Source organism: Castanea sativa, chromosome 10 (assembly GCF_040712315.1).
Source record: "Castanea sativa cultivar Marrone di Chiusa Pesio chromosome 10, ASM4071231v1".
In the NCBI taxonomy this organism is placed as follows: Eukaryota; Viridiplantae; Streptophyta; class Magnoliopsida; order Fagales; family Fagaceae; genus Castanea; species Castanea sativa.
In genome coordinates this window covers 1,792,525-1,818,014 of record NC_134022.1, presented here as the reverse complement: position 1 = coordinate 1,818,014, position 25,490 = coordinate 1,792,525, and the positions used below count along the sequence as shown (strand labels likewise).

Here is a 25,490-nt window from a genome sequence, read left to right as displayed (position 1 = left end):
AGGGGTATGATTCTCATGTGAAACTTCGACCTTTTGGACCTAGTGACTTAGTATTAAGGAAAGTTTTGGGCACGACGAAGAATCCTGCGTGGGGAAAATTGAGGCCCAACTGGGAAGGACCTTATCGTATTACTTCGGTCGCAGGAATAGGGGCCTACAATCTGGAAGATTTGGACGAACGTGTTGTACAACATCCCTGGAATGTAAATAATCTACGAAGGTACTATTACTAAATAAAAGGCACTTCGGCCGTTTTTTGTTGTAAACTGCATTGCGTTCATTATCTTCGTTCGTCTAAATTGATATACTTTACTAAAGTGTTAAACAGAACCTAAGTTACGTCTGGTCCTCGGATCATCTACTTTGGGAAAATTAACATTTCAATTTGTTCGTCTAAGTATCAAGCTGAAGCTTGGTATGCCTGGATCCTCGGACCACATACCTCGTCTAAATTGATATTCTTTACCAAGTGTTAAACAGAACCTAAGTTACGTCTGGTCCTCGGATCATCTACTTTGGGAAAATTAACATTTCAATTTGTTCGTCTAAGTATCAAGCTGAAACTTGGTATGCCTGGATCCTCGGACCACATACCTCGTCTAAATTGATATTCTTTACCAAGTGTTAAACAGAACCTAAGTTACGTCTGGTCCTCGGATCATCTACTTTGGAAAAATTAACATTTTCAATTTATTCATCTAAGTATCAAGCTGAAGCTTGGTATGTCTGGATCCTCGGACCACATACCTCGTCTAAATTGATATTCTTTACCAAGTGTTAAACAGAACCTAAGTTACGTCTGGTCCTCGGATCATCTACTTTGGGAAAATTAACATTTCAATTTATTCGTCTAAGTATCAAGCTGAAGCTTGGTATGCCTGGATCCTCGGACCACATACCTCGTCTAAATTGATATTCTTTACCAAGTGTTAAACAGAACCTAAGTTACGGCTGGTCCTCGGATCATCTACTTTGGGAAAATTAACATTTCAATTTATTCGCCTAAGTATCAAGCTGAAGTTTGGTATGCCTGAATCCTCGGACCACATACCTCGTCTAAATTGATATTCTTTACCAAGTGTTAAACAAAACCTAAGTTAGGCCTGGTCCTTGGATCATTTACTTGGGAATAATTAACATTTCTTTTCTTTTTTGTCAAAACATCAAATCTTTGCATACCTAAGTTAAAAGACCATATGCCTTATTTTTACATAGTTCAACTAGAGATCCAAAATGAAGAATCAATTACTTAAATGCATCACTTAATGCAGTTCCCGGCATAACTAAACCTTCTTGGAGTATCAATTTCAATTCAGGTTATTGCTATTAACTTTGGTAAAGAGCAAAAAGATGGTACTTTTTGAACAATATGATCAAAATAAAGCAAAAAAAGTAAGAATCATCTAAACAAGGAAAACAACATTCATGCTTATATTAGATTCCAATAGTACTTTTGCAATTACACTTAGGTATTACACTTAGAGATAAAATAAAATAAAAATAAAGAAAGGAAAGACAACAAGCAGTCACTGTTTCAGCTTAATCTTCAGAGGGCCTTTGGGGTCTTGAGGAGATGGAAGCTGAACCGAGGACTCAACGGCAATTCCTTTGCCTTTAGGATCATCTATCAAAGTTATTGGATTAGCTTGATCACCCAACTCATCCTTTGAAGATTCCTGAAGGTCACTTGAGGGCTGTACGTCTTCAAGTGCCTTTTCTTGTGCTGGATCAACTTGTCTAGGAGCATCTTCAGGAAGAGTTGAGTCTTCAGCCAAATCACCCCCTTATCCTCAGATGATCCCTAGGCAGCTTCTTGGGCAGCTTCAGGAATGGTAGAAGCTCGAATTGCAGGAGGATAGTAGACACTCTCTGCTTTCCAAAGAGTGGAAGAGGCATCAACCCCAGCTTGGAAAAGTGCCTCCTTCCACACTTGGAGGCAGTAATGCCTACATACCTCGGGAACCTGAGCCTTGAAAGTTTCAGTGACCTCTTTCACACCTATATCATAACCGTCTTGTTCGGCTTGGTCCCTTAAGATCTCGGCCTCTTCTTTTGCTTTCTCAGCCTTTTTCTTCTCCTCAAAGGCTTCCTCTTTGCCCTTGATGGCCTCCTCTTTGGCCATCTCAGACTCGTTCAGATCTTTCTTGAGATCCTCTACGAGCCTTCGTGCTGCTGAGAAGTTATCGTCGGCTTGACGGAGCATTAGGCGCTGATCCTCGGCCTGTTTAGTCGTTGTTTTCATATCAGCCTCTAAGCCTGCCTTATCACTCTCTGCCTTAGCCAACTTTGCTGTGACCTCCTGCAGTTTCTTCTTGTGAAGGTCCGAGATCTTTTGGGCGGTTTCACGCCTGAATTCCTCGGCCCTCAGAGTTTTGTAGGAGCTGATGGCAATCTCTTTTGCCCTATGGGCAGATTGAACGGCCTACGAACGAAACATATAAAACTTAGACATATATATATATATATGTAATAAAAATAGTAGCCAAGATTTTAGAGGAAAAAACTCACCATTGCAAGCTCCTTCTTCAAAGTCATAAAAACGGTGTGGTCCCTTTTCTTTCTCAGCTCAACCATGTCTTCGGGGAGTAACAACGCCTGCTCCAATGCATCTGCGACGCATGCAGTTGTCCCTTCATCGGAGTTTCTGATGGACGCGTCCACGGTGATGGCCTCGTCGTCCATGAAAATGTCAGGAAGCCATACAGGGGCGCGTACGGCCACCTGTTGTTCGGTTCTTCTTTCCGACCTAGTCTGCATGGTGCGAGCCTGCTTTCCACCCTTTTCCACCTCAAGCTCCTTGGAAAGAGAGCCCTTTCCTGCCTCCACCACTTCCTTCCCTTTCGGCTGATCCCTTTTTCTTTTAAGATCAGCTATGTTGGTGCGTTGAGTTTGGGAGGATAGGGGAGGAGGAGGGAGCCTAGTTTCAGGGCCTTTGTCAGCACCCTTTTCTTGAGTCCGAGGGCGCAACTCTTTAGGAGGTTCTTGGACTCTAGGGCCCTTGTCAGCGCCCTCGAGGACATCTTTTAGGCTGGGCTTAATCTTACGTTGAATGCCCATGTTGTCAGGTTCTTGAGTAGTAGCCTTTGAGATTTGTGTAGAGGTGCCGAAGATGGGAGTTGAATCTTCAGGAGAGTAGGGTTGATTAAAAACCTCAAACTCGTCCTCGGAATCTAATACCTCAAGTATTTCTTCTTCTTCTTCCTTTATGGTAGGGTAGGAAGACGCAGCTTCACCAGAGGTTGATTGTGTGGAGAAAGGGACTGTGGGAATCCCAACTGGAACGAATTGTGGTGGTTGGATTGGTTGGGTGACCAAAGTGCCTTGAGGAATGGTAGTCCCCTCCGGTAGCAAGAAACCTTCAACGGCAACGCTAATCCGAGGAAGACGAGGATCGTGGGCTTTGATCACGCACTTCGGCGCCTGAAAAGCTTTGGATATCGGAGTGTAGCCGAGGATCAGATGAGCCGCTCGGAGTTGGCCGTCAGTATGCACGAAAACCTCAGCTTGTAGGATCCTATCCAACCGTCCGAAATCAACAAGACTAGGATGACGATCCGCGGCGTGTGGATCTATAGAGTTATCCAAGTAAAAGAGGGTAAGAATAAGTAAAAAGACAAAGGATAATAGTATGTAAAAGAAACTTCACCTGGAGTCCCTTCCCTTGTCGGGCAGGGGAGGCCGTCGTGCCAATTTCCTGATACGATCAGGAAGTCGTTTTTTAGGCCTTTATTTGATTCAGGCAGGCATTGAATTAGCCTAACTTCTGGGTATCTAGATTTTAGGTAATATTCGTCTTTTTTGCTTAGGTAATGGAGGTTATAAACCTAGTTCATGTCGTGGTGAGTGAGCCCGAGGTTCATCTTCTCATTTAAGGCATCTATAGAACCTAGGATCCTAAAGACATTTGGGGCGCACTGGGTGGGAGCTAATCTAAAAGCCCTAAGATAATCCCTAGTCACGGTTCCCATGGGGATTTTCATTCCCCCTTCGATGAACGCAATCATCGGGATTACAACTTCCCCCGTTTTTCTTTTTGTATAACATTCTTCCTCATTACAGTACCTAATAGATACATCCAAGGGAATTTTGTACTTAACCTTAAAATGCTCTATCTTTTCGTTTGAATCCACCAGGGACGCAAATCTACCCATCTTTGAAAAAAGGGGGTGTGAAGAAAACTAACAAAGAACTACGCCGAGGATGAAAGATACAGAGAAAAAGAGAAGATGGGAAGGAAAAGAAACAAAAGAAACAAAAAGCTGATAAGGAGGGAAAAGAGTATTGAAGAACTTACTTTTGAAAAAGAAGAAAGCACGGTCACCTCGGACAGGGTACTTGATAGAAAGAGAAAGTATGGGAAGATGGAAAGTATGGCAGGTACGTTATGAGGTTACTGTAGTGTGAAGAATTTTGAAGAAAGTTAGTATTTATATATCAAAAGGTGTTTTGAAGCAGGTGAATTCCCGCCTCAACACAGGAATCGCTCTCGACCGTTGGATATGTGTCACATCATTGAAACGTGGGAGACATAGAGGCGCCAACAATTAATTCGGGGGCGTTTCGCATACCGAAGCATCGGGAACACGCGATGGGTAATTCAGAAGTTATTTCCGTCAGCAATATTGCCAAGATTCTGCAGGGTAAAAAGGTCTTTTAAGTCGAGATTCTATTTTTCTCCCGAGGTGAAAAAATAAAGAATCTCGAGGGGCTATTGTAGGGGTATTGAGCCCAGTAATTTATGAAGGATAGCCCAACGAAGTCTTTTGGGCTGGAAACCCAAATCCGAAGACATCAAAATGATCATGCAGTATCTAAATGTCCAAATACGTCCGAGGAGTAGATTTGTCCTCGGATTATTAGGCCGAGGACATGGGAAGAGAAGTTTAGTGTCCCCGGGTTATATTATAAAGAATCCTACGATTATGGGAATACACAGTACACGTGGAAGACAATAGAAAGAGCGGTGGAATGTCTAAAGTAAAGCTGCTACCACCGCCCATACATTAAAAGCTCTGTAATTGATATGCTGACTGTATAGATGGAAGGATGGGACCTGAGCATGGAGCTTGGAACTTGGTCCCTAATCCCAGCGGGCTTTAGGGAAGAATGGATGGGACAAGTATCCGGAATGAGGATTGCAACCATAAAGTGGAAGATGATGAAGAGAAGGAAATGAGTATAAATAGAAGGGAAGACATATGAGAAAGGGGCAGGGCTTTTTGAGTAGAAGAGAGAGAGCCAATAGTAGATGATAATCAACATTTGTATCCAAACTCAAAGAAATAATATTATAAACTATCCTCGGATTTCGTCCGAGGAGGAATTCGCTGTCTTACTTTTGCAAACAACTCTTTAATTTGTCCCATTGGGCCCAAAGCCCATCCTTTCCCTGATTGCCTAAACCATTCTTGAAATCTAGATTACAAACCCATCCTCTACAAATTTATTGTAAAGAAAGGCCTTTCAAGCCCATCTCCCACCAGTCAGAGTTTGGGAATTTGAATTGTGTCCTTACAGTATTGAAAAGTCATGACTGAATATATATATATATATATATATATATATATATATATATATATATATATATATAAGTTCTGAAAATTTTGATAATAGACTTTTAATTGGAATATAATTTAAATTTTTAAAACTTAGATGATAAAACTTTATCTAAATTTATCCTTTAGCGATTAGTTTTGTAGCTTAATATCCTAATAAAATATTGATTTAATTTAATAAGATGCAACTTGATAAAAAAAAAAACAAAAACAAAAACGTAGGTTGTATGAGATTTAAGTTTATAAGTTTTTTATAATATATTTTTAGTTTGAATATAATTTAAATTTGTTTTAAATTATTATTAAATCATGAAACTTGAGGGAAAAAAATAATTTTTTTTATAATAGATTTTTATTTTGAATATAATTTAAATTTGTTTTGAATTATTTTTAAATATTATCCCTTAATCAAAACATTGGTTTTTTTTTTACATATAAAACATGGGTTGTTGTGTGGGATTGAAGTTTATAAATTTTTTATAATAGACTTTTAGTTTAAATATAATTTAAATTTTTTGAAATTTAAATTATAAAGTTTTATCTAAATTAAACAATTGTTAAATATTATCCCTTAATTGAGGAAATATATCCTAACAAAAAATATTAAATTAATTTACTAATTAGCAAGAGTAACTACTTGGCGTAACCACGGCTTTTAAGTCCAACTTTTATTATATAGTTAATATTAATTTAATAAGATGCAACTTGAGGAAAAAAAACAAAAACAAAAATGTGGGTTGTGTAGGATTTAAGTTTATAGATTTTTTATAATAAACTTTTAGTTTGAATATAATTTAAATTTTGTTTTAAATAATTTTTAAACCATGCAACTTGAGGAAAAAAAACAAAAAAGAAAAAGAAAATTTTGATAAAATAGTTTTAGTTTGAGTAGAATTTAAATTAATGAATAGGTAGGAGGAAAGGGGTTCCCCTCTTTGAGACCTCTGCTAGGCTTGAAACTATCGGATTTTCCACCACTGACTAGCACCTCAAAAGAAACAAAACAAACATTTGCTAGAATCCATTATATGAACACTTCGTTGAAACAAAGGTGAATGAGGACAACTTGAATGAAATTTCAGCTTACTTTATCACATTCCTTTTGTAGATCCAACTTTATAGCCATCAATCCAGGTTTTGTTTTCCAAGACTTGGAGCCATGAAGCACTTCCTATACAATAACCTAGTTCTCGGCAATCCAGCGGTTGGGCATGAATGCAGACTGAGCTAGTGATATATTGCCCGTTTGGATGCACGTTGCGTTTTGCAAAGCTGCATTTTCATGTTTCCTTTCTTTTTTTTTTCTTTTTTTTTTTCTTCTGCTGCTGCTGCACGCGTCAGGGGGACAACGCTACTGTTCATGCTACTATTCGTGAACAGTAACCGTGATTTATTGACTTTTTCGTCCTTTTTGTCACATCTGTGGATCCCGTTTACTGTTCACAGGACCCACAACTTCACTTTTCAGCCGATTTTTTTATTAAAAATGGGTTCTACAACACTATTCACACATTTAAAAATTATTTTGCTACAGTGTTTTCAGTTTTCAGTTTTTAGCAATAAATTCTATCCAAACGGACCCATAATCTTGTCGAGGAGAGGCATGAGCTTGGCAACAATAATTTTAAAAATGATTTTATAGATGACATTGCATAGGATTATGGGCCTAAAATGATTCACAGTTGATGAATTAGAAATTTTAGGGACGGGGAGAAATAAAGATATATTTATCTCTTCAAGCATTGAGTCGAATCAGAAAAAGGATGTGATCGCTTTCATTACATTGTTCCCTACTGTGGGCCAAAGCTTCTTGTAGAAAATCACAATATATAAAATCCGTCTAGTTCGGGGGCATTAGAAAACAGAGTGTCTTTGAAGTGTTATCTTATGGGAATGGGATTTTTAGGAGCTTAAGCTGCCTATATTAAGTACTATAATATAAATACACTTGTAACAGTTCTCCTACCAAACAACTCACTCTAAAGTGAGCCCAATTTTTAGCATTTAAATAACACAAAATAGTCTTCAAACGGGGCCTTTAGCGTTTTCATCTTCAGTAACCCACAATAAAATCAGGTGGCCAAGATAGAGGTGGTATATTGTGTACCCGACATATAGTACAAGATATCATTTTCGGGCCAAGATGAGTGGGGAATGAGACATCTTCTTGGAATAGACTCCGGATTAAATTTGGATTAGTAAGCCTAGAGCTGTCATTGTGCTACTATTATGATGTAATTGACTTTGATTAGTTGAGAAAAAAATGATAAGTTTATATAAAAATAATAAAAAATTACTCACGTCCACCACATAAGTCTAATAACTAATAACAAAAAATGACGAGAAGTTGTGGTCTGAAAATAATTCTAAATAAAAAAACTTTAGTTTTATACAACCCTGAAATGATAATTTAAAAGTCAAATTGTCAATTGTTTTAGGCATTGGTGGGTCAAGTCACGTTTTGAGTTAAAAAGAAACCAATAGAAAGTAAAATACGGGCCTTATCTCGGGCAGGTACAGTATGGAGTTGACTGAAATTTCGGAAGTTGTAAAGGAATGAAAAAACAGCTTATAAAGGATATGTTTGGATACGGTTGAAAATTAAAAATTGAAATTAAAAATTTATTTTAGTGTTATGAGATTTTGTTTTAATAAAATTTTGCTAAATAAAATACTTACGCTTTTATAAATAGTATACAGAATTCACGGTAAAATTTGTCAAATAGTATAATATTGGGAAGATTTTAGGTGGATGGCATACGTTCAAAGTTTATTAGTTAGTTAGACTGTTTTTTGGAAATCGAGTACAACAAAATCGACTTCCAGCCAAAATTTCAGCCAAAATCGAGTTTACTATACTCGACTTCCTTTTTTATCCATCTTAGAGCTAATTTTTGATAGGAAGTCGAGTATATTAAACTCGATTTTGGCGATTTTGGCTGAAAATCGATTTTACTATACTCGATTTTCAAAAAAGAGTCCAACTAACTAATAAAGTTTGAAAGCATACCATCTATCTAAATTTTTTTCAGAATTATACTGTTTGGTAAATTTTGCCCAGAATTCACACAAAAATCACAAACTTATCTACTTTCTCTTTTAGTGCAATCCAAAGGTGCACTGTAAACTCGAAAAAATTAGTATAAAAATGTGATGAAAATAATATATATTTCTCCCTAATAAAAGAGATTATATATATATACACTTGTGTGAGTGTGGAGCACTGAGAGAGATTCTCCAACATGGCTTCGTTTTTGTCCTTCTCTGCAATTAGCTCCGCTCCCACTTCCCTTACCACACTTCGTACCCGTCCACCCACTTCCCATTTTCGCAACCGGTCAGCTCTCTCTCTCTCTTTCTCTCACACACACACAAACTTTTATTCTATTGATATTGTGAGGTGATTACTGATTATATATGTATCTTTTTGTACAGGATTGGTGTGAGATGCAGTTATGCAGAAGCAGCAACCATAAGGGATGATTTGAAATCTGCTACAATTGATGTTGTAGCTGATATTAAGACTGAAAGGGTAAGGGTACCACTACCACTGCACACTTGTTACCAAAAATTCTTAATATTAATATATAATTCATACTTCTCATGATTGAACATGCTTTTCCCTTTGATTATTATTATTAATAGGTTGTAGTCTTAGGAGGAAGTGGTTTTGTTGGTTCTGCTATTTGCAAGGCTGCTGTATCCAAGGGCATAGAGGTCATAAGTTTAAGCAGGTCTGAAACATTTTGTTAATACATTTTACTATTATTTTTTTATCTACATATACGCACCACCTCCTTTTCATGTCGCAGGTCAGGGCGTCCTACTTACCCAAATTCGTGGGTGGATCAGGTAAATTGGGTGACAGGTACATACATAAATGGATATTCTTTATTTCCCCTCTTTAATAATTTTTTTATATTATATTATGAATGTGTTTGGATACCGTTTATTGCTGAAAACTAAAAACACGATAGTAAAATAAATTTTAAATGCGTGAATAGTGCCGTAGAACCTAGTTTTAAAGTTGTTTTTATTGAAAAAAAGTAGTTTGTGGATCCCGTAAATAGTGCACGGGGCCCACTAAAACGCAGACGCTAGTGAGTGTTTCGTTGCAATCTAAACACTCACTATAACTATCCCTGTATCCTTGGCGCAATGGTCACTCTACAAATATAAGTGCTTGTAGGGTGCAGAGCGTAAGGGCCGGAGTTCAAGTATTCAGGAGGGAGTTTTACACATATATACATTTAAATTAGGTTAGAGTAGAATTTTCATTTTGTATATAAAAATAAAATAAAAAACTTGGTCTAGGCCATGGATGCAGACTGTTATATTAATCTTCATTATTATGTGCAGGAGATGTTTTCTATGTAAACTGGGATGAAGTACTGGTTGGAGCTACTGCTGTGGTTTCAACCCTTGGAGGTTTTGGTAGCGAGGAACAAATGCTAAGGATTAATGGAGAGGCTAATGTTGTGTCAGTGAATGCCGCAAAGGATTATGGTAAGGAAATGTTTGATTCTCATTCTTTGCAACAAACTATATTATTGAGGACCTTATTGCTTCATTGTTGTTGTTTGTTCTTTCTTTCTTGCTAATGAACCTGTTGATTGGAACCTTTTTTTTTTTTTGTGGGTAGAGACCTAATAAGAAACATATATCAATAGAACTCAATCGCCTATGCTCCACAGAATTTTGTGTTCATTCCCATTCTAATCAGTAATCAATGTCAACCCACCTTCTCTAGATGCAAAAGATCTTTCAAAGAGCTTGCTAATAGTTCTTTATTATAATTTTTTGGATAACTACTTCTCCTTCATTTTAGTTATGGTGGATGACTTACATAAGACGGGTATGCTATTCACTTAGTTGGAAATTAATACTGAATAAGAATGGTTAGCCTCAAGGATTTAAAGAGAAAAAAGTCCCTTAGGCTTTCAGCTTTTTGAATATCTTGCCCATCAAGAGCAGGAAAGGGAGATGTGGGATTTTCACTGATCTTATATTCTTTGTGATTTTTCATGCATTTTTGCTTCACTAGGAAAGATTATGATATTCAATTAGTGTTGATTAATAACTTGATATATTGATTAAGTTTTTGTGAAATTTTACTTAGAAACCCCAAAGTATCTGGGCTATAAAACTTAGATTTCCATAAAGGAGGAAAGGTTGCAGTATCCTTTAGCTGAGTTTATCAGAAACCTATGGCCCTAATCAATATTTTTATCTGAAAATGCAATCTTATGAAACTTACTTCCCAATCTTCAGCTGTGTTAGCCACATAGGAGCTACCTTAGAGAAATCATTTCTTCATCTCATGATTTCAAGGGAATACTGCAAAGAAGCATAACAACTCATTTCATGATTTCAACTGTTCAATAGCCACTTCCTTTCAAAATATGATCTGTCATTGCAGGGAAAAATCACCAAAGAAAAGGGAAAGAGGGGAACTGTGAGTGAACTGGACACAATGTGTTTTGACCGGTGATATATAAATTGATGCTTGAAGTGCATGATTTCTTGAAATTGTGGGTTCTAATTACAATTTATTTGTTTACTTTGGGTCTTAGTGGGATGGAAAGTGCCTTCCACCCAAAGAAGCATGTTGTAGGTTCGAGTCTAGGAATTAGCCTCTCCCAAAAATATTTGTGGAGTAAGGCCGCCTACCAATCTCTCACTGGCCCTGCAATATTAGGAGCTTTGTACATTGAATATGATCTTTTTTATTCTTGGTCTTAGGATCTTTTTTATTCTTGATCTTAGGATCTATGGTTAAGTCTTGCTTTGTAAACATGATTTTAAGTTGAAGACACAACTTCTTTGAGGTGGCTCCTACACAGCCAAAACAGTTGTAGAATGGAGAATTAAGCTCACAAGAGCTGTATTCTTAAATAAGTAAATAAAACTAATAGGGCCTAGTCAAAATGAAAAAATAAAGTAAAATCATCATTAGCTGTTTTGGCTGGATTCCAATCTTCGAGCTTTCATCCACAACAATAGTCAAGAAGATGAAACCTCTTGTTGTTATAAAAAATTCAGCTTTTTTAGCTAACAGAACCCTCAAAGTTACTGAAAACTTCTGCATGTTTCTGGTATTATAGTTGGTACCAGGAATGTGTATATCATAGAATTTTTAAATTTGATATGTTGGAGAAGATAATTAAGATGTAGACAATAATGCATCATGATTCATGAGATAACAAGCTTTCACAGGTGGTACGATACAAGGATATTTACATGTTAACCTTTTACCTTTTTTGATTACCTTCCTTGTGTATGTATAAGATCGAATCCATTCGATTTCTAAAAAGGATTACTAATCCTTAGCAAAGGATCAGAGAAAAATGGGTCCAGACCTCCTGCAAGAATGATTTGGAAGATCCAAAACCAAAAATAGTGGTATTTGCTAAATAGATTTGAATAATATTTAAAAGATTATATGAAATGGTGATTCAAATGAAGTTATGAGAAGTGGATATTATTATTTTATTTCTAACCAATTAGTTGAATTACTCCTAAAATAAAAGTTCACATAGCAAAGGCGATTTCTATTGACTTTTCTTGAATGAATTTCATAATCCTCTACCACATGTTCTTCCTTGTCTCTTTCTTGATGTTCCAACTTGATGGAACCCCAGAATATTGGCAAAACTACAACTATTGTTAATCAAGGAAATTTCATCTCTTTCGAAGATCCAATTTGAAATAATTCTATCATTTATGTATCTGCAATTCAAAATAGATATATATTATCTATACCACTATAGATTATGTATGCCCCTCTAAGCTAATATCTTGTCGTGCGGGCCTCCCGCCAGGGCCCGCTATGCCAAAAGCGAGAGAAAGCCATTGCTCTCTTTCCTTTTTTACGTTCCCATGTCCCTCACATGTTGCGACATGGGAATCTTTACATTAGTGCTAATTCAATAATAGTTGGTTTTTAGTTGAAACTTTCACTTACACAAACTTGGGAAGTCTTATATAGATCGAGTTTCTCTTTTATTTGTCGGCAAAGGTGCCACTAATTAAGATTGGGAGGCATATGAAAGCCAATGATTGTATAACAACATTATTCATTTTATAGGTTGTTGCTTCCATTCAATTAATTCACGTCTGCCTAAGAACTGTTAAATAACAGAACCCTAAACAGGGCATGCTTTGACGCTTGTGCCATTGTGAAGCCTAATTCTTTATTTGTAGGCAGAAAATATCAGATGATAACTGAAATATTTATACTAAGTAACAGGTTGGAGTTGGAGTAACAGTTGTACATTACCAGTTTTCTGGTCTGTCTTTTTTAAATTTTTTTATATTACAGTATTATTATTGTTGTTGTTCTTATAATAATAATAATAATAATAATAATGATAATTCTAGGCAATAATGTGGAGCATAATAGATTTCAGAAGTAGTGGAAATCTACTACCAGGAATTGAATAGAAATAAAATTTAATTTTCTTCAAATATCTCCAGTATCATCAAATATATCATACTGCCATATATTTCTTTTCATTCTAATGTCTCTGGGATTTGTCAATTATGTACAATGGCATATTGATATTGAAAGTATCATGCTAGGAGGGATATCATCTCTTATGTTTTCTTCGTTTCTCCTGGCAGGGATTCCAAAGTTTATCTTGATCTCAGTGCATGATTACAATTTACCATCATTTATACTTTCAACTGGATACTTCACTGGAAAGAGGAAAGCAGAGGCAGAAGTTCTTTCCAAATATCCCAACTCTGGTAATTTACCCACCATTTACTTTTGGGAAAAAAATTAAAGATTCTCTCATTAGGAGCGGTACATATTTGGCTTGTCAGTACTTTTGGTGCAGAAGAAATGAAAGTAGGTACCAAAGTAGAAACTTGTTAGGCAAATATTTGTTACTGAGTGGATGACAATCATCTTTGAACCATTCATTTAGGATGATCAATGAGTTTGCTAGATATTGCTAATCAACAAACCTGCCTATTGATCTACTTAGTCATTGATCAATTAATGGTAAATAAATACCAGAATTTTCTTAATACAGAGATCAGATATGTTTACAACAACATTCCCCCCAACAAAAGAAAGAAAGATCCCTCATTATTTCATTCTTTTGACGTTATACTGAAATTTTAATTTCAGGTGTTGTATTAAGACCGGGCTTTATATATGGGAAAAGGAGGGTGGATGGTTTTGAGATTCCTCTGGATTTAATAGGGGAACCAGTGGAGAGAATTCTGCGTGCTACTGAGAGCTTTACCAGACCTTTGAGTTCTCTTCCAGCATCTGATCTGCTCTTGGCTCCTCCTGTTAGTGTTGATGATGTTGCACTTGCAGCTATCAATGCAGTCTCAGATGATGACTTCTTTGGCATTTTTACAATTGAACAAATCAAGGAAGCTGCAGAAAAAGTGAGGGTCTGATTTAGCTTATCTACATATAATCAAAGATGGTAATTAGACAGGCTGGTTAATGCATATCACATGAGACCTTGTATGGAGACAAAATACATTGAACCATTGTAAGGTTTGGAAATGGCTTATACAACTGGCTTGAGGTAAAACGTTTACATTTTCGTATTATCGGCATTTAGAGTCCCATTTTTTTTTTCCTGGTTTTTTAACCAAAATGTATCAATTTATAATGTTACTAGTACCCACAACCACCAATCCTGCTACTTTGTTCTTAGTTTGCTGACCAGATACCATGCCTATAAATGACCTAAGAGCCATAGGTATTGTGTAAAGGATCTATGTGAAAGGCTTCCTGAAACCTTTTTAGGTTTTTGTATAATGTCCTACCATTATCTTGTAGTCCTAGTAACTTGCATAATAATGTATCTTAAAACCTTTTTAGGTTTTTTCTACAATGTCACCATTAGATCTTGTAGTTCTAGTAACTTGCACAATGATGTTTGAGCTTTCAATTTCAGCATGGGGCCGTAATATTCATCTGGGAGGCGTTGGCCTCTGAACTTATTTGTCCCAAAAAAATGATGTTAATTGGAGAGCTAAGCAAGGAGAGCTAAGGAGCATAGTCAACAAGCTTAGATTAGTGTATGCGTAGGAAGAAAGGATATTAGATTTGATAAAATAAAAGATAAGGGAAAATAGTCAACAAGCTTAAATTAGTCTATGCGAATGTAGCTGCTGAACATCCTAAATGTAATAAAAATGCAAGCGATTTGGACAAACGCAAAAGGTACAAAGAGAGTGTATATCATAAGATCCCATGATCCCCCGTTCATCAGTACATTTATTTGCTTCACGATGGATGTGCTTCATAGAAACTTGTCATGGCCTAGTGACTAGCGGGGATGTTCCTGCAACCAGAGACCAAAACGAAAATGAGGAGGAATATTAGCTAGTAACAAACCTAGATACTTGAAACTTTGAGAATTAACTTAGTAAAGCCTTCATTCCATGCCAGTAAAAATCCTTTCCTACAGTTAAACTAGTTGAGGTTCCTATGGACTTAAATTACCCAAACGATCACGTATCAATCCTCAGCTGGAGTAGACTATTTCTTCTACAACTACCCTACCATCAGTGTCAAAGTTTGACACTACCACAGGGCACAGTGGAGGATGATATTCAATTAGGGTGTTTGTTAATTGTTACGAGTATCCTCTAACTGATAAATTCAATAATAAACCTATTCAGTAAAAAGCCAAATATTCCCTAATGGCAAAAAGGAAGATCAGGGACAATGGCAATCCATGGGTAACAATAGTGATGGATATATATATAAATTCGGTCATATCATCACTGAGTGTTCAGTTTTACTCTCATCAATACCGTTGATTTTAAAATTTAATTTGAGATGAACGGCTGGTACGCATTTTGGGAATTTGTGTGAGAAAAAGTTAACTTTGGTCTTTGAGTCTCAGGCTGGCATTGCTAGGCTGCTCCTGCTAGCATGTCAAATCATATACTGTATTTTTTTGTGTATAAATAATTCGGTTGGTTCAGGTTTTTTGGGTGAAATATTTTGAAACCCGAATCCGAATCGAATTATTCGGTTATTTCACTTGCCAACCCGTGACTAACTGTAGATTGAATTCGGAGCTGCCCATGGACCTTCAGTTCTAACTGGTTCGAGCAGGCGGGTCAGTTGATCCAGGTCATTGGACAGCCTTAATATCCACAGTCAATTCCAAAAGATTTTGAGTTCTAAAATGAGTGGTGTTTAGTGAGAAATTTGTAGGTAGAAGACATCATAAAAATGCCAGATTTCAAGTTATAAATAAAAAGTGTCAGAAAGTTTTGTATAAAGTAAGGAAATGAAGTAGCATGTATGAGATGAGATTGAGGAACTCAAAGATGAGTGTTCCCCGAATTAGTAGGTGAAATCAAATGAGGTCTGCTAGAGTGAGAGAGATTTCATTTTGTTTATTACCTGCTCTTAGTCTTAACCCCAAGTTGGTTATAAAATCAATTAGCTGGTCAATCAAGCCTATAAAAATCCTAAGATTGGTGGCAATTTCACTGTACCCATCCAAACTAGAGTATCTATAGGCTAACTATTTCACAACTTCTTTGTCACAAATTTACAATTCTGATGTGACAGATTGTGAGTAGTTGTCTATTATTTACACATGGACCTACCATTTTTTCTCCATCAATCACACATTGCCACATCAAAATTGTGAAATAATTTATGGTCCTATTTTTTTTTTCATAAGATAATAAAAACATTTCCTTGCACCAAAATCTGGCTTTAATTCAAGTGGATGACAAGTTCACACATGGCCCATTCCATGAATTACACTCAGCTTCCAAATCATAAATCCCACATTATTATTACCCCATGAGAAACGCATGACATAGATCCATATCATAAGATCAGCTAATATTTTCGTTACACCATAAAAAACACATGATCACAATCCATGTTTTGATATTTTGTGCACTATAAGAATAAGATCGCACCGGTTCCTTAATAGGTGTTAAAAGACATTGCTCTCTCTTCACTTTTCCATGTCACCTATCTTGGTCCAACGTGGGCTGGACTTTATTCTTCAATTGGGAATATTCTGGGCTTGGTCCATTTAATCTGCTCACAATAGCTCGGATAATCTTTTAGGACAAAATTTATGTACAGTTTCTTTAAGTTCCTCTCTTCAGATTTAGTCATATGGCTATTTAACTAAAAAAATATACTTCTAACCCATGAAAGAAAATCCATATGACAGAATCTTAAGAAGATAACATAAAGAACAACATTTAAGTACTGTACCTAAATATTGCCTAATATTTTATCCCAAGCGGTCCGAAAAACTGATCCTCAATTCATTATTTTGCCCAATCTGATTATTGAGCAAATTAAAAAGCTAACAAATTATGAGCTGTCATGAGAATTTTTTTTCTTTTCTTTTATTTTTGGAAAACATAACCTTTACTAATTGTGACCCGTAGTTTTAAAACTTGGACCATTCAAAGAACCCAAATAAAATGAGAGGTTCAAAGTTTTTTGAGGTGATCATGATGACTTCATAGATAATTTAATAATTAAATAAAATACAAAAAAAATGAACAAATTTGTAAAAATGAACAATCTTGATCTAAAAAATATAAAGAAATAAAATCAATTTCAAATCTATCTTCAAAACTCTTACAAAGAAAAAATAGAAAATTATAAAGCATAAAATAAAAGATATTAAATTACAATTAATCTTTCAAGTATATTAGCTATGCTAAATATCTTTCAAGAATAAAACATAATGATAAATGCTAAATATATTACTGAAAATAAAAACAATAAAAGTTTAGTCATTTTATTGGTTGGTGCCGTAAACTATTTTAAAAGATTTGATTCTTTAAATAGCTTTAAAGTCTAAGAAATTTGATAATTGAATAAGAGATTTGGAGTTCAATTCCCGCTTATACTAAAAACTGATTGATGTCTTAGTCTGATGATAGAGAGTTATCATTAGAAGCGAACGAAATAAGTTGACACTATCTCTATTTATATCTCTAAAAACTGTTGTTCCCACAATTCAAAAATCGTTCTATCTCTCTTAAAAAAAAAAAGCCAATTTGCAGTTAACACCATGCTGGTTGGAAATCACAAAACTAACGTCCAAAGCTAATAAAAATACAAAGGGACTAAACGAAAAGCTCTGAGAAGGCATTCACTGTAAAAGTAAAACACAGCAACTTTTTATTTCTCCATGAGAGTGATGTTTTCGTACAGTTTTGCACAAGCTCAAGCTCAAGCAATCAGATGCAATTCAGCCCCTGCACAAATTTGATATATAATTATATTGATCCTTCAATAAAAAAAAAGTTACTAACCCACTCATACAATTGAAAATTTTTAACACCGCGGATTACCTCTGCTTAATGTTGCCAAAAGCGTAGCAATGCCTAGCTGTGCCGTTTCTTTGCAATAGATTGCTCCGTAAGGTACCTGCCAAAATGCCACCAAGGAACTTAAAAATAGTTTTTTTTTTTGATAAACAGGAACTTAAAAATAGTCGTAACAGCATACTAACTTCTTCTTTTTTTGGAGAAGGAACAACATAACGAATTGATGTACTACTAAATTTAGGAGGACCAATGAAAACCATTACTAATGCCAAAACCAATTAGAGAGGCACCGTTACGACGTATAGATAATTAAAAGTGAAAGATGACCGGTTACAGGCTGATCGACTTGGGCCTGTCAATGACATGACTTCTCTTCACTCACGCTTCATTTGTTTCGATGAAATCTTTGTGTAAAGATAGTTTTCCGTGTTTTCTAGTGTTTGGTTGCATCAGAAAAAATGAGTTAAAAAGAAAACTATCTTTGATCAACAGAAAAAATATAGCTTATTTTTAGAGATTGTTTTCTATTAATTTTTTTTGGAAAACAACTCTAACTCACAATAAGCTAATTAAGGAAAGTTAAGAAATTATTTTTCAAATCATTTAAGGTTGCCACCAACTACCAAACATAGGAAGATCAGATAGTTTAATAGAAAATACTTTTTGGAAAATAACTCATTTTCTAGAAAACATTATTGACTAAACAAATAGTGTCAATATAAAAAAAAATGTGCTTATAGCTAAAATGGATTTAATTGGAACAAATCATGGCACTAAGTAACAAACTATAAATATATTAGGGCTTAAAGAGGAACATCAAGAAAAAGGTAAGGAAACTAAATTGCCTCAAATTTGTGAGGTTGACTCATAAAAAAAAAGTATTTTAGCATTGTGATCCATTGTGTGTAAGAAGAGAGAAATGAAAAGTGACATGTAGCTTAAACCTGGAACATGAAGTGGATACATTATAGACAATCAGTATCAATTGAAAAAAAATCTGTGTTTAATAATACTACTGAACGGAAACTTGATACTTACTTGCCAGTGTAGAAGCCTGCAGAATACCAAGCATTTAAAACAACAGCCAGATCTGTTTCAGAGCTAGTACTTTGAACTGTTTCTCCATCAGTTTTTTCTTTATCTGCATTCCATGAAAAAAGAAATTGAAATATGATAAGACAATAGATCAGCACCCTGTTTATATCTACACAATATACATAGTAGAAAAAAAAATGACGGCTAAACCATCAAAATAAGTTGGTTAGGCAAAGCACAAGTGGGAGCTGGGGATTCAGTTCTTATCATGAACCAAAGGGACATCTTAACAATATGCTTTATACGACAAAAGGCAAGGTCATGACGGGTAAATAAAACTAAAGCTACTGAGTTTTAAGTCCAGACTCCAGAGTGCATTGATATGTTTTAAGTAAGGGATAACAAGTAGAAAAGTAATAATATATAGTACAAACTTGAAGAGCCCCTCAATTGCACATGTGAAAAGATAGAAAAACAAGTTATCCACAGGGAATAATAAATAGGGTCCAACAAACGATAAAAGCAGATCAACCAAACAGAAAAAACGACATACCCCAAAGAAACAAAATTGAGAAATTAGAAAAAATCCAAGTTAAAATGAGGTATAAGGGGGTCGTCTAATCATCAATGAAAAACAGAAAAGTCAATTTTGCAAGGCAAAAGAAACTAGTTGTCACATTTCCAAATAGGACCTTTTAACCCAACATTCTAGCTATTTGCATGGCAGCACCATTGATAAACCATCATAAAAGTACCAACAAGCAAGATTTTCATGCAAATCTCTTCCTTTAGGAAATCCGTGCTCACCTTCATTTATATTAGAATCACCAGAAATTTGTGGCTTCACAGAAGATAGTGCCTTTTCTGCAGCTCCCATTGCTGCTTGGACAATGTTACTATCTTTGAGAAGGCAAGATCTTTCACTTCCAGGAACCATTGCCATAGAAGCATCAGCGCAAGTCTTGCCCACACATGTCCCACCCAAAGAACAGCCAGGACATGAAGTACATGGGGCCGCCAAGCATTGGTAAACGCAGGGGCAACATGAACAGACTACATTTGGATGAGAATCTAGGTTTGCAGGGATAGCATGTTCTTGAGAAGTAGAACAGCTACCCCACTGTACACCAGAACCTTCACCAGAATATTGATAGTTCCAACCACCATATTGATGAAGCTGCTCCAAAATCTTTTGCCTATTCTCCTCAAGCTCATAATATGAGTTGAGTAACTTGTTATAATCCTCTGCACCATGATAATATGAACTGTCTTTACTGGCATCTTGCTCGAGTAGACTATTTGATGAATTTATATAGGGTTCAGGTGCATGTGAATCTACACAATGATTTTCTTTAACTTCTGAAAGATTACTAGTCTCTCCTGAGTATACTGCAGTACTTGATGCAACATTGCTTTTCTCATCTGCATCCCTAATTTTTATAATTTAAAAAATATATATATTTGAGAGATGGTAAAAAATTTACACTTAAAAATAAGCAAAAGAATATAAGCCCTAGAGGAACAACAATTGCCTTGCATGCAATACAGAATTTATGCAATGATCTGGTTTTGAGTTTATGTATTTTTTTTTGGATAGGTAATAGAAAGTTTTACTGAATATAAGTACATTATGTTCACGATGGTGAACAAATTGTACTTGAAACAATTACAAACAAATCAAAGAGAAGAAATAAGGTTTTGAGTTTATGTATGCTTGCATGACCTGCATGCAACTATTTTCGGTTAATTTTGACCCACATATTGTGACTTAACCCTTTAATATGCATTAGCATAAAATAAAATGGTTCTCATGCATAATATCAATACAAAGCATAGAGACAAAGAATGATAGTGTACATTCACCTTCTTTCTCCTCCTTTAAAAAAAAAATAACATACTCTTTGCATAATATCAACAAAAAAATGTAGAGACAAAGAAAGATGATAAGGTCTATTTTATTTTTATTTTAAATTATATTGCTTTTATAGGATTAGCACACTTTCCCCTTATTTTAGATAAAAGCTTTCCTATGGTGGGGTTTATCTTGATAAGCAAGTATACTGCAAAAACACAATATTCCATTCATAATTCAACATGAAACAGAAAGCATGGTGCTAATACTTCTTTTTCAAATGACATGATATCCATCAATTCAAAATCATAAAGTTATGGGCAAATAATTTGTTATAGTTACTTATCAAAAAAAAAAAATTTGCTATAGTCTTTTGGCTAGGCTTTATGGCAATCCTAAGCCACCTTATTGCAAGTAAAACCTACATGGCATTTTGCAATACCAGTAGCCAACGGAACTAGGGGTTTGTTTGCTTTAGCTTATTTTGTTTATTTTGGTTATGTATTATTTTTCAAAGCCTCCATAAAAGCATCTCTCTCTGTGACACATCCACACACTCTATTTTTTATTTCATATTCGTTTTCAACAAGTTCATCTCAATTGAAAATTGCTGATAACAGTAAGATTGCATAATTTTTTTAAAAAAAGAAGTAATAGGCTGCAAAATTCCAATTAAGATACGCAACTCATTCCCTCCATTGAATTACTGGTATCTTCACAATGAACCAACTAAGAACATTTTATTAGAATGTATGCAAATATATTTCTGTTGTTTGAAATGAAACCATGCTATGCCGACAATACAATGTGATTATCTATATTCAATTACAAGTTATATTCCTTTATGAATAAGAAGTTTAAAGTCCTTGATGCATTACTCAAAATTTTCCAAGGGAAAAAGGCAGGTCAGAGGTGATCAGTTATGTCCTTTTCAAATGTGCTTTTTAATAATAAGTGAATAGAATTCCATTAAAAAAGAGCAAAATGAAGCCCTATGGAGGTGATGAATACTATCTTCAAACTCCCAAAGATTATCGTTCTATGTGGATGCATATGCTTCAACTGTTTGGGATGGATTGGGTCATGTCAGGTTCTGTTGCAGACTTATTATTTTGTTGGCACCATTGACTTGGGAAACATAATTCCGGTATTTGGAATTTGGTTCATGTCTGTTTGATGTGGACTATTTGGACAGAACGTAATCAACGTTCTTTTGAGGATACTAAGAAATCACTGGCTCAATTGTTAAATTTGTGCCAACGAACTCTCTTCGATTAGTCTCGGTGTTGGGGTCTCTTGGATTGTTCTACTCTCATTGATTTTCTTTTGTCTCTTAGAATAGTTTTATGATTCCTTTATTTCTCTTTGTTTCGGTGTTGTCCTTTGTTCACTATCATGATCTCTATGTATTTTTTCTTCTATTCCTTTTTTAATAATATAACTTTCTTACCTATAAAAAAAAATCTTCCCAAGTATTAAGGTTGCACTTTTATTTATAAATAATGAAACTTTAATGATACAAAAAACAATCACTCAGTATACAAGATGTATACTTAAGGTTGCACTTTTTTTTTTTGCATTTTTTCAATGAAATATCACCTTTTTTAAAAAAGGCTTGTGCATGTGGACCTCAAACAGCTCATTACCACTGCAAACTCCGTATTTTATTCCTTTTTTTTTTGTATAGTTTAAAAATATTTATACTTGTCTCTCACACTGTAGTACTAAATTCTACAAATTGGAAATTATGAGAAAGTATGTTCCCTGGTTGACTCTCGCCTAAACCACCACAGGAGTTAAAAGTGCTCCTTTTGGGATCAGCTTAGTTAAAAACAAAAAGGCACATATTTTAGCCATCTCCTCTATCTTCAATAAGGGTTAATTGCACAAATCCACCCTAAACTAAGGGGTGCTTGCACTTTGCACCCCAAAGCATAAAAACTTGCAATTAACACCCCAATTTGGACAAAGATAGCAATTTGCATCCAATTGTTCAAATGGCTGTTAACTTTAACAGTCACATGCTATGCACGTGACCTCTAAACAAGAAAAAGATGAAACTACGTTGTCATTACAAGATTTACTAAACTACCCTCCTTAAACTATAATGAAAATCACAGTAGTAGAATGCCCCAAACCCCAATCACCCATATCTATTTGATTCATGCTAAAGCATAGCAATCTTAAGCCAGTTGAAACACAGTGAGAAGCAAATGTATTAGGAACAGTCATTAAAGGCAATGCCCTACACTGAGCTGAGGGCCCCATCAAATTGCTCAATTATAGGCCTTGAATCAGGAACAAGAAGACAACCTTCGCAAGCCATTGATGAGAGCAGAATCATCCCAAAGTTGTAAAGTGAAAACACGCAATAATTTAGAGTGGATTTGTATAATTAACCCATAATTTAATTGGTAAGTTATACACGCACCCTCTGGATCTTTAACCCAAGACCTGATCCTCCACATTGCCCTTACAACAGCAAGAAGTGTTACTTGAGCCATAGCTTATTGACACTATCTTATAGAATATTGTTCTAAAAATCCCAAAAAAAAAAAAAAAGACTCACTCATTTCTTATATATTACAGGCTCCAAAACATGAAAATACCATAACAAAACACAAAACATTCATTATCTCTTCACATTGCACATTAACATTTCCAATAATTTTATTTTATTTTTGAAAAGTAGCATTTCCAATAATTTTATATAAAATAAATAGCATATATTAGATCACAAATAGGCAATAGCATAATAAATTTACCAACCTTCTAGCCTCATGAGTTCCGTTAACATTAGCAGAGACATTTTCCTCAGTGCTGCCAATAGCTTTTCCTCCCTCGGTTGAAGTTTCATGACCATTTTTGCTATGCATTATCTGGAAAATGAATTGATTGAAAAGATTACAATGTTACTACAACTAAAAATTTGTGATGATTTTTAATTTTTTTTTTTTTTAAATTTGCAAAATACATGCATGATCATATGTCAGTTATCACTGTATTTAAAGAAAAAAGAATTGGTAAGTTCTATTCCACAGTTCTCTTATTTGTATATTTTTCAATAACCAATAAGTATCTATTTTCCATTTTTGTTTTGGGTTTGATCAATGGTTCTTTTCACTCCATTTATCATTATATTGTACTTTGTACATGCATGTGTGTTTGCATGCCTGTTGTCTGTCTATTTACTAAGTAACTTTCAATCTTTTATGTCCTTTATTTTTATTTTTATTTTTATAAATCAATCTTTTATGTCATTTATATACATTGATCCCTTTAGACTCGCCTTTCTAAAGAAGATCCCTTTAGACTCGCCTCTAGCCAATAAAACTTACGGACAACTGACCCCACCCACCAAAACCAGTAGCCAGATAATCCAGGGTCATACATTCCTAATAGGCTAAGAAGTTTATACTCATGCTCATGCCCGAGAGCTATATATATATATATATATATATAACCCCAAGGGGGACTAGAAATGGGAGATTCGAAGCTAGTGACCTCAGCTTCATGAGGCGAAGTCCGCAGCCGATTGTGTACTCCCTTATTATGTTCCTAAAAACAAGAAAGCTAATAACAATTAGAAACTCTAGTAATTTGATCCATCCCAAATTCACCAAAATATTTTTCTACAACATTGTTATTGTTTTGAAACCCATAAGTACCAATGCAATGAACATGTAGTAAATTTAATTTTTTTTTATCCACTTGTTAAAATCAAGCAAAGAATGAAAACTTTCCACTCTATTTTTTTTAAAACTAATAAATGCTACCTTCTAAATTCTAACTCTACACAATTCACTAATACATTTAATTCTTTAAAAAAAATTAAAAAATAAAGTATAGCCAAGTGAAGCAATGCCTCAGCCAAGCTTATATATCATAAACAAAACAAGCATAAAATTTGGACTGATTCAGATACAGAACTGGCAAAGCAGAATCAATCAGTGTAATAGAATAGAATATGTTCTAGAGAGAGAGAGAGAGGACCTTGTACTTGGACATGGCGGAGTCGAAGGCGTTGAGGAGAGCGGAATCATCCCACAAGTCGCCTTCCTTCCCCATGTTTTTTGTTGTTGTTGTTTATGCGGATGCTCTACTCTATTCTGTGTCCCAACTCCCAACAAAACCCTTCTTCCCTCTTTCTCTTTTGAGTCTTTTTGTGGACTGGGTTTGCTTTTCTTTAGCACGCGACCCCCCATCAACGAAAATACTAAAGTTTATGGTAAATGGAATGTTTTCAAAAATTTTGAGGTTTAAAAAGTAAACTTACCCAATATTTTTTATGTTCAAATTTGGTGTTTACTGTTTGGTATTTGGAATTGCATAAAATCTACCATTTTATAGTCTAAAAAGTTACTTTTTATTTATTATACCACACCACTATATTACAATATAATACATTTAACATCCCAAACTTTACATTTTTACCGCTTCATTTAAATATTATTCTTTATTTCCTCTTTCTTTAGTTTTTATTTATACTCTCTCTCTATCAAGCAACCACCACCCCCTACAACCCCACCACTACTGCACCAAACACATCACCCAAACCAAACCAAACCAACACTACGGATTCAAATGCAAGTCATAGCCACTAAAATTGAAAGCAACCAAAGCCTCCAAATTTCCACAACCCAAAACCCTTAGACCCTTTTTCAAAGAAACCCCAATCCTCAAACCTATGTAGGATAAAACAAAGAAAAAGAAAAAGAAAAAAAAGAGAGAGAATTAGAGAT

General features: G+C 35.1%; 2 protein-coding genes across 3 annotated transcripts; one reads left to right on the top strand and one right to left on the bottom strand.

Moving 5' to 3' along the window:
* The first annotated feature begins 8,757 nt into the window (after positions 1-8,757).
* Positions 8,758-14,113, top strand: LOC142614186 (uncharacterized protein At1g32220, chloroplastic). Its single transcript, XM_075786737.1, has 7 exons — positions 8,758-8,892; positions 8,991-9,087; positions 9,201-9,289; positions 9,368-9,423; positions 9,915-10,061; positions 13,179-13,304; positions 13,693-14,113. Exons 1-7 carry the CDS (start codon positions 8,798-8,800, stop codon positions 13,971-13,973), a joined length of 891 nt encoding a protein of 296 aa, XP_075642852.1. The 5' UTR covers positions 8,758-8,797; the 3' UTR covers positions 13,974-14,113.
* Positions 14,114-17,551: 3,438 nt separating this feature from the next.
* LOC142612560 (uncharacterized) lies at positions 17,552-24,959 on the bottom strand. 2 transcript variants are annotated; one of them, XM_075784649.1, is made up of 7 exons: positions 24,742-24,959; positions 24,253-24,306; positions 23,518-23,627; positions 19,704-20,326; positions 18,900-19,002; positions 17,886-17,961; positions 17,552-17,789 (listed from the first exon to the last, which is right to left on the bottom strand). In XM_075784649.1, the coding sequence occupies exons 1-6, from the start codon at positions 24,814-24,816 to the stop codon at positions 17,919-17,921; spliced, it is 1,008 nt and encodes a 335-aa protein (XP_075640764.1). In that variant the 5' UTR covers positions 24,817-24,959; the 3' UTR covers positions 17,552-17,789; positions 17,886-17,918. The 2 variants fall into 2 exon arrangements, with proteins under 2 accessions (XP_075640764.1, XP_075640765.1); XM_075784650.1 differs by lacking the exon at positions 24,253-24,306.
* Between the last annotated feature and the right edge of the window lie 531 nt (positions 24,960-25,490).

Excerpts from the sequence above, each read along its gene's own strand:
- LOC142612560 (XM_075784649.1), bottom strand. The coding sequence starts at position 24,816 with ATGGGGAAGGAAGGCGACTTGTGGGATGATTCCGCTCTCCTCAACGCC. Across the intron at positions 24,307-24,741 it reads CCGCCATGTCCAAGTACAAG|GAACATAATAAGGGAGTACA; the intron begins GTCCTCTCTCTC and ends TCTTGTTTTTAG. Across the intron at positions 23,628-24,252 it reads CTTCGCCTCATGAAGCTGAG|ATAATGCATAGCAAAAATGG; the intron begins GTCACTAGCTTC and ends TTCATTTTCCAG.
- LOC142614186 (XM_075786737.1), top strand. The coding sequence starts at position 8,798 with ATGGCTTCGTTTTTGTCCTTCTCTGCAATTAGCTCCGCTCCCACTTCC. Across the intron at positions 8,893-8,990 it reads ACTTCCCATTTTCGCAACCG|GATTGGTGTGAGATGCAGTT; the intron begins GTCAGCTCTCTC and ends CTTTTTGTACAG. Across the intron at positions 10,062-13,178 it reads GAATGCCGCAAAGGATTATG|GGATTCCAAAGTTTATCTTG; the intron begins GTAAGGAAATGT and ends TTCTCCTGGCAG.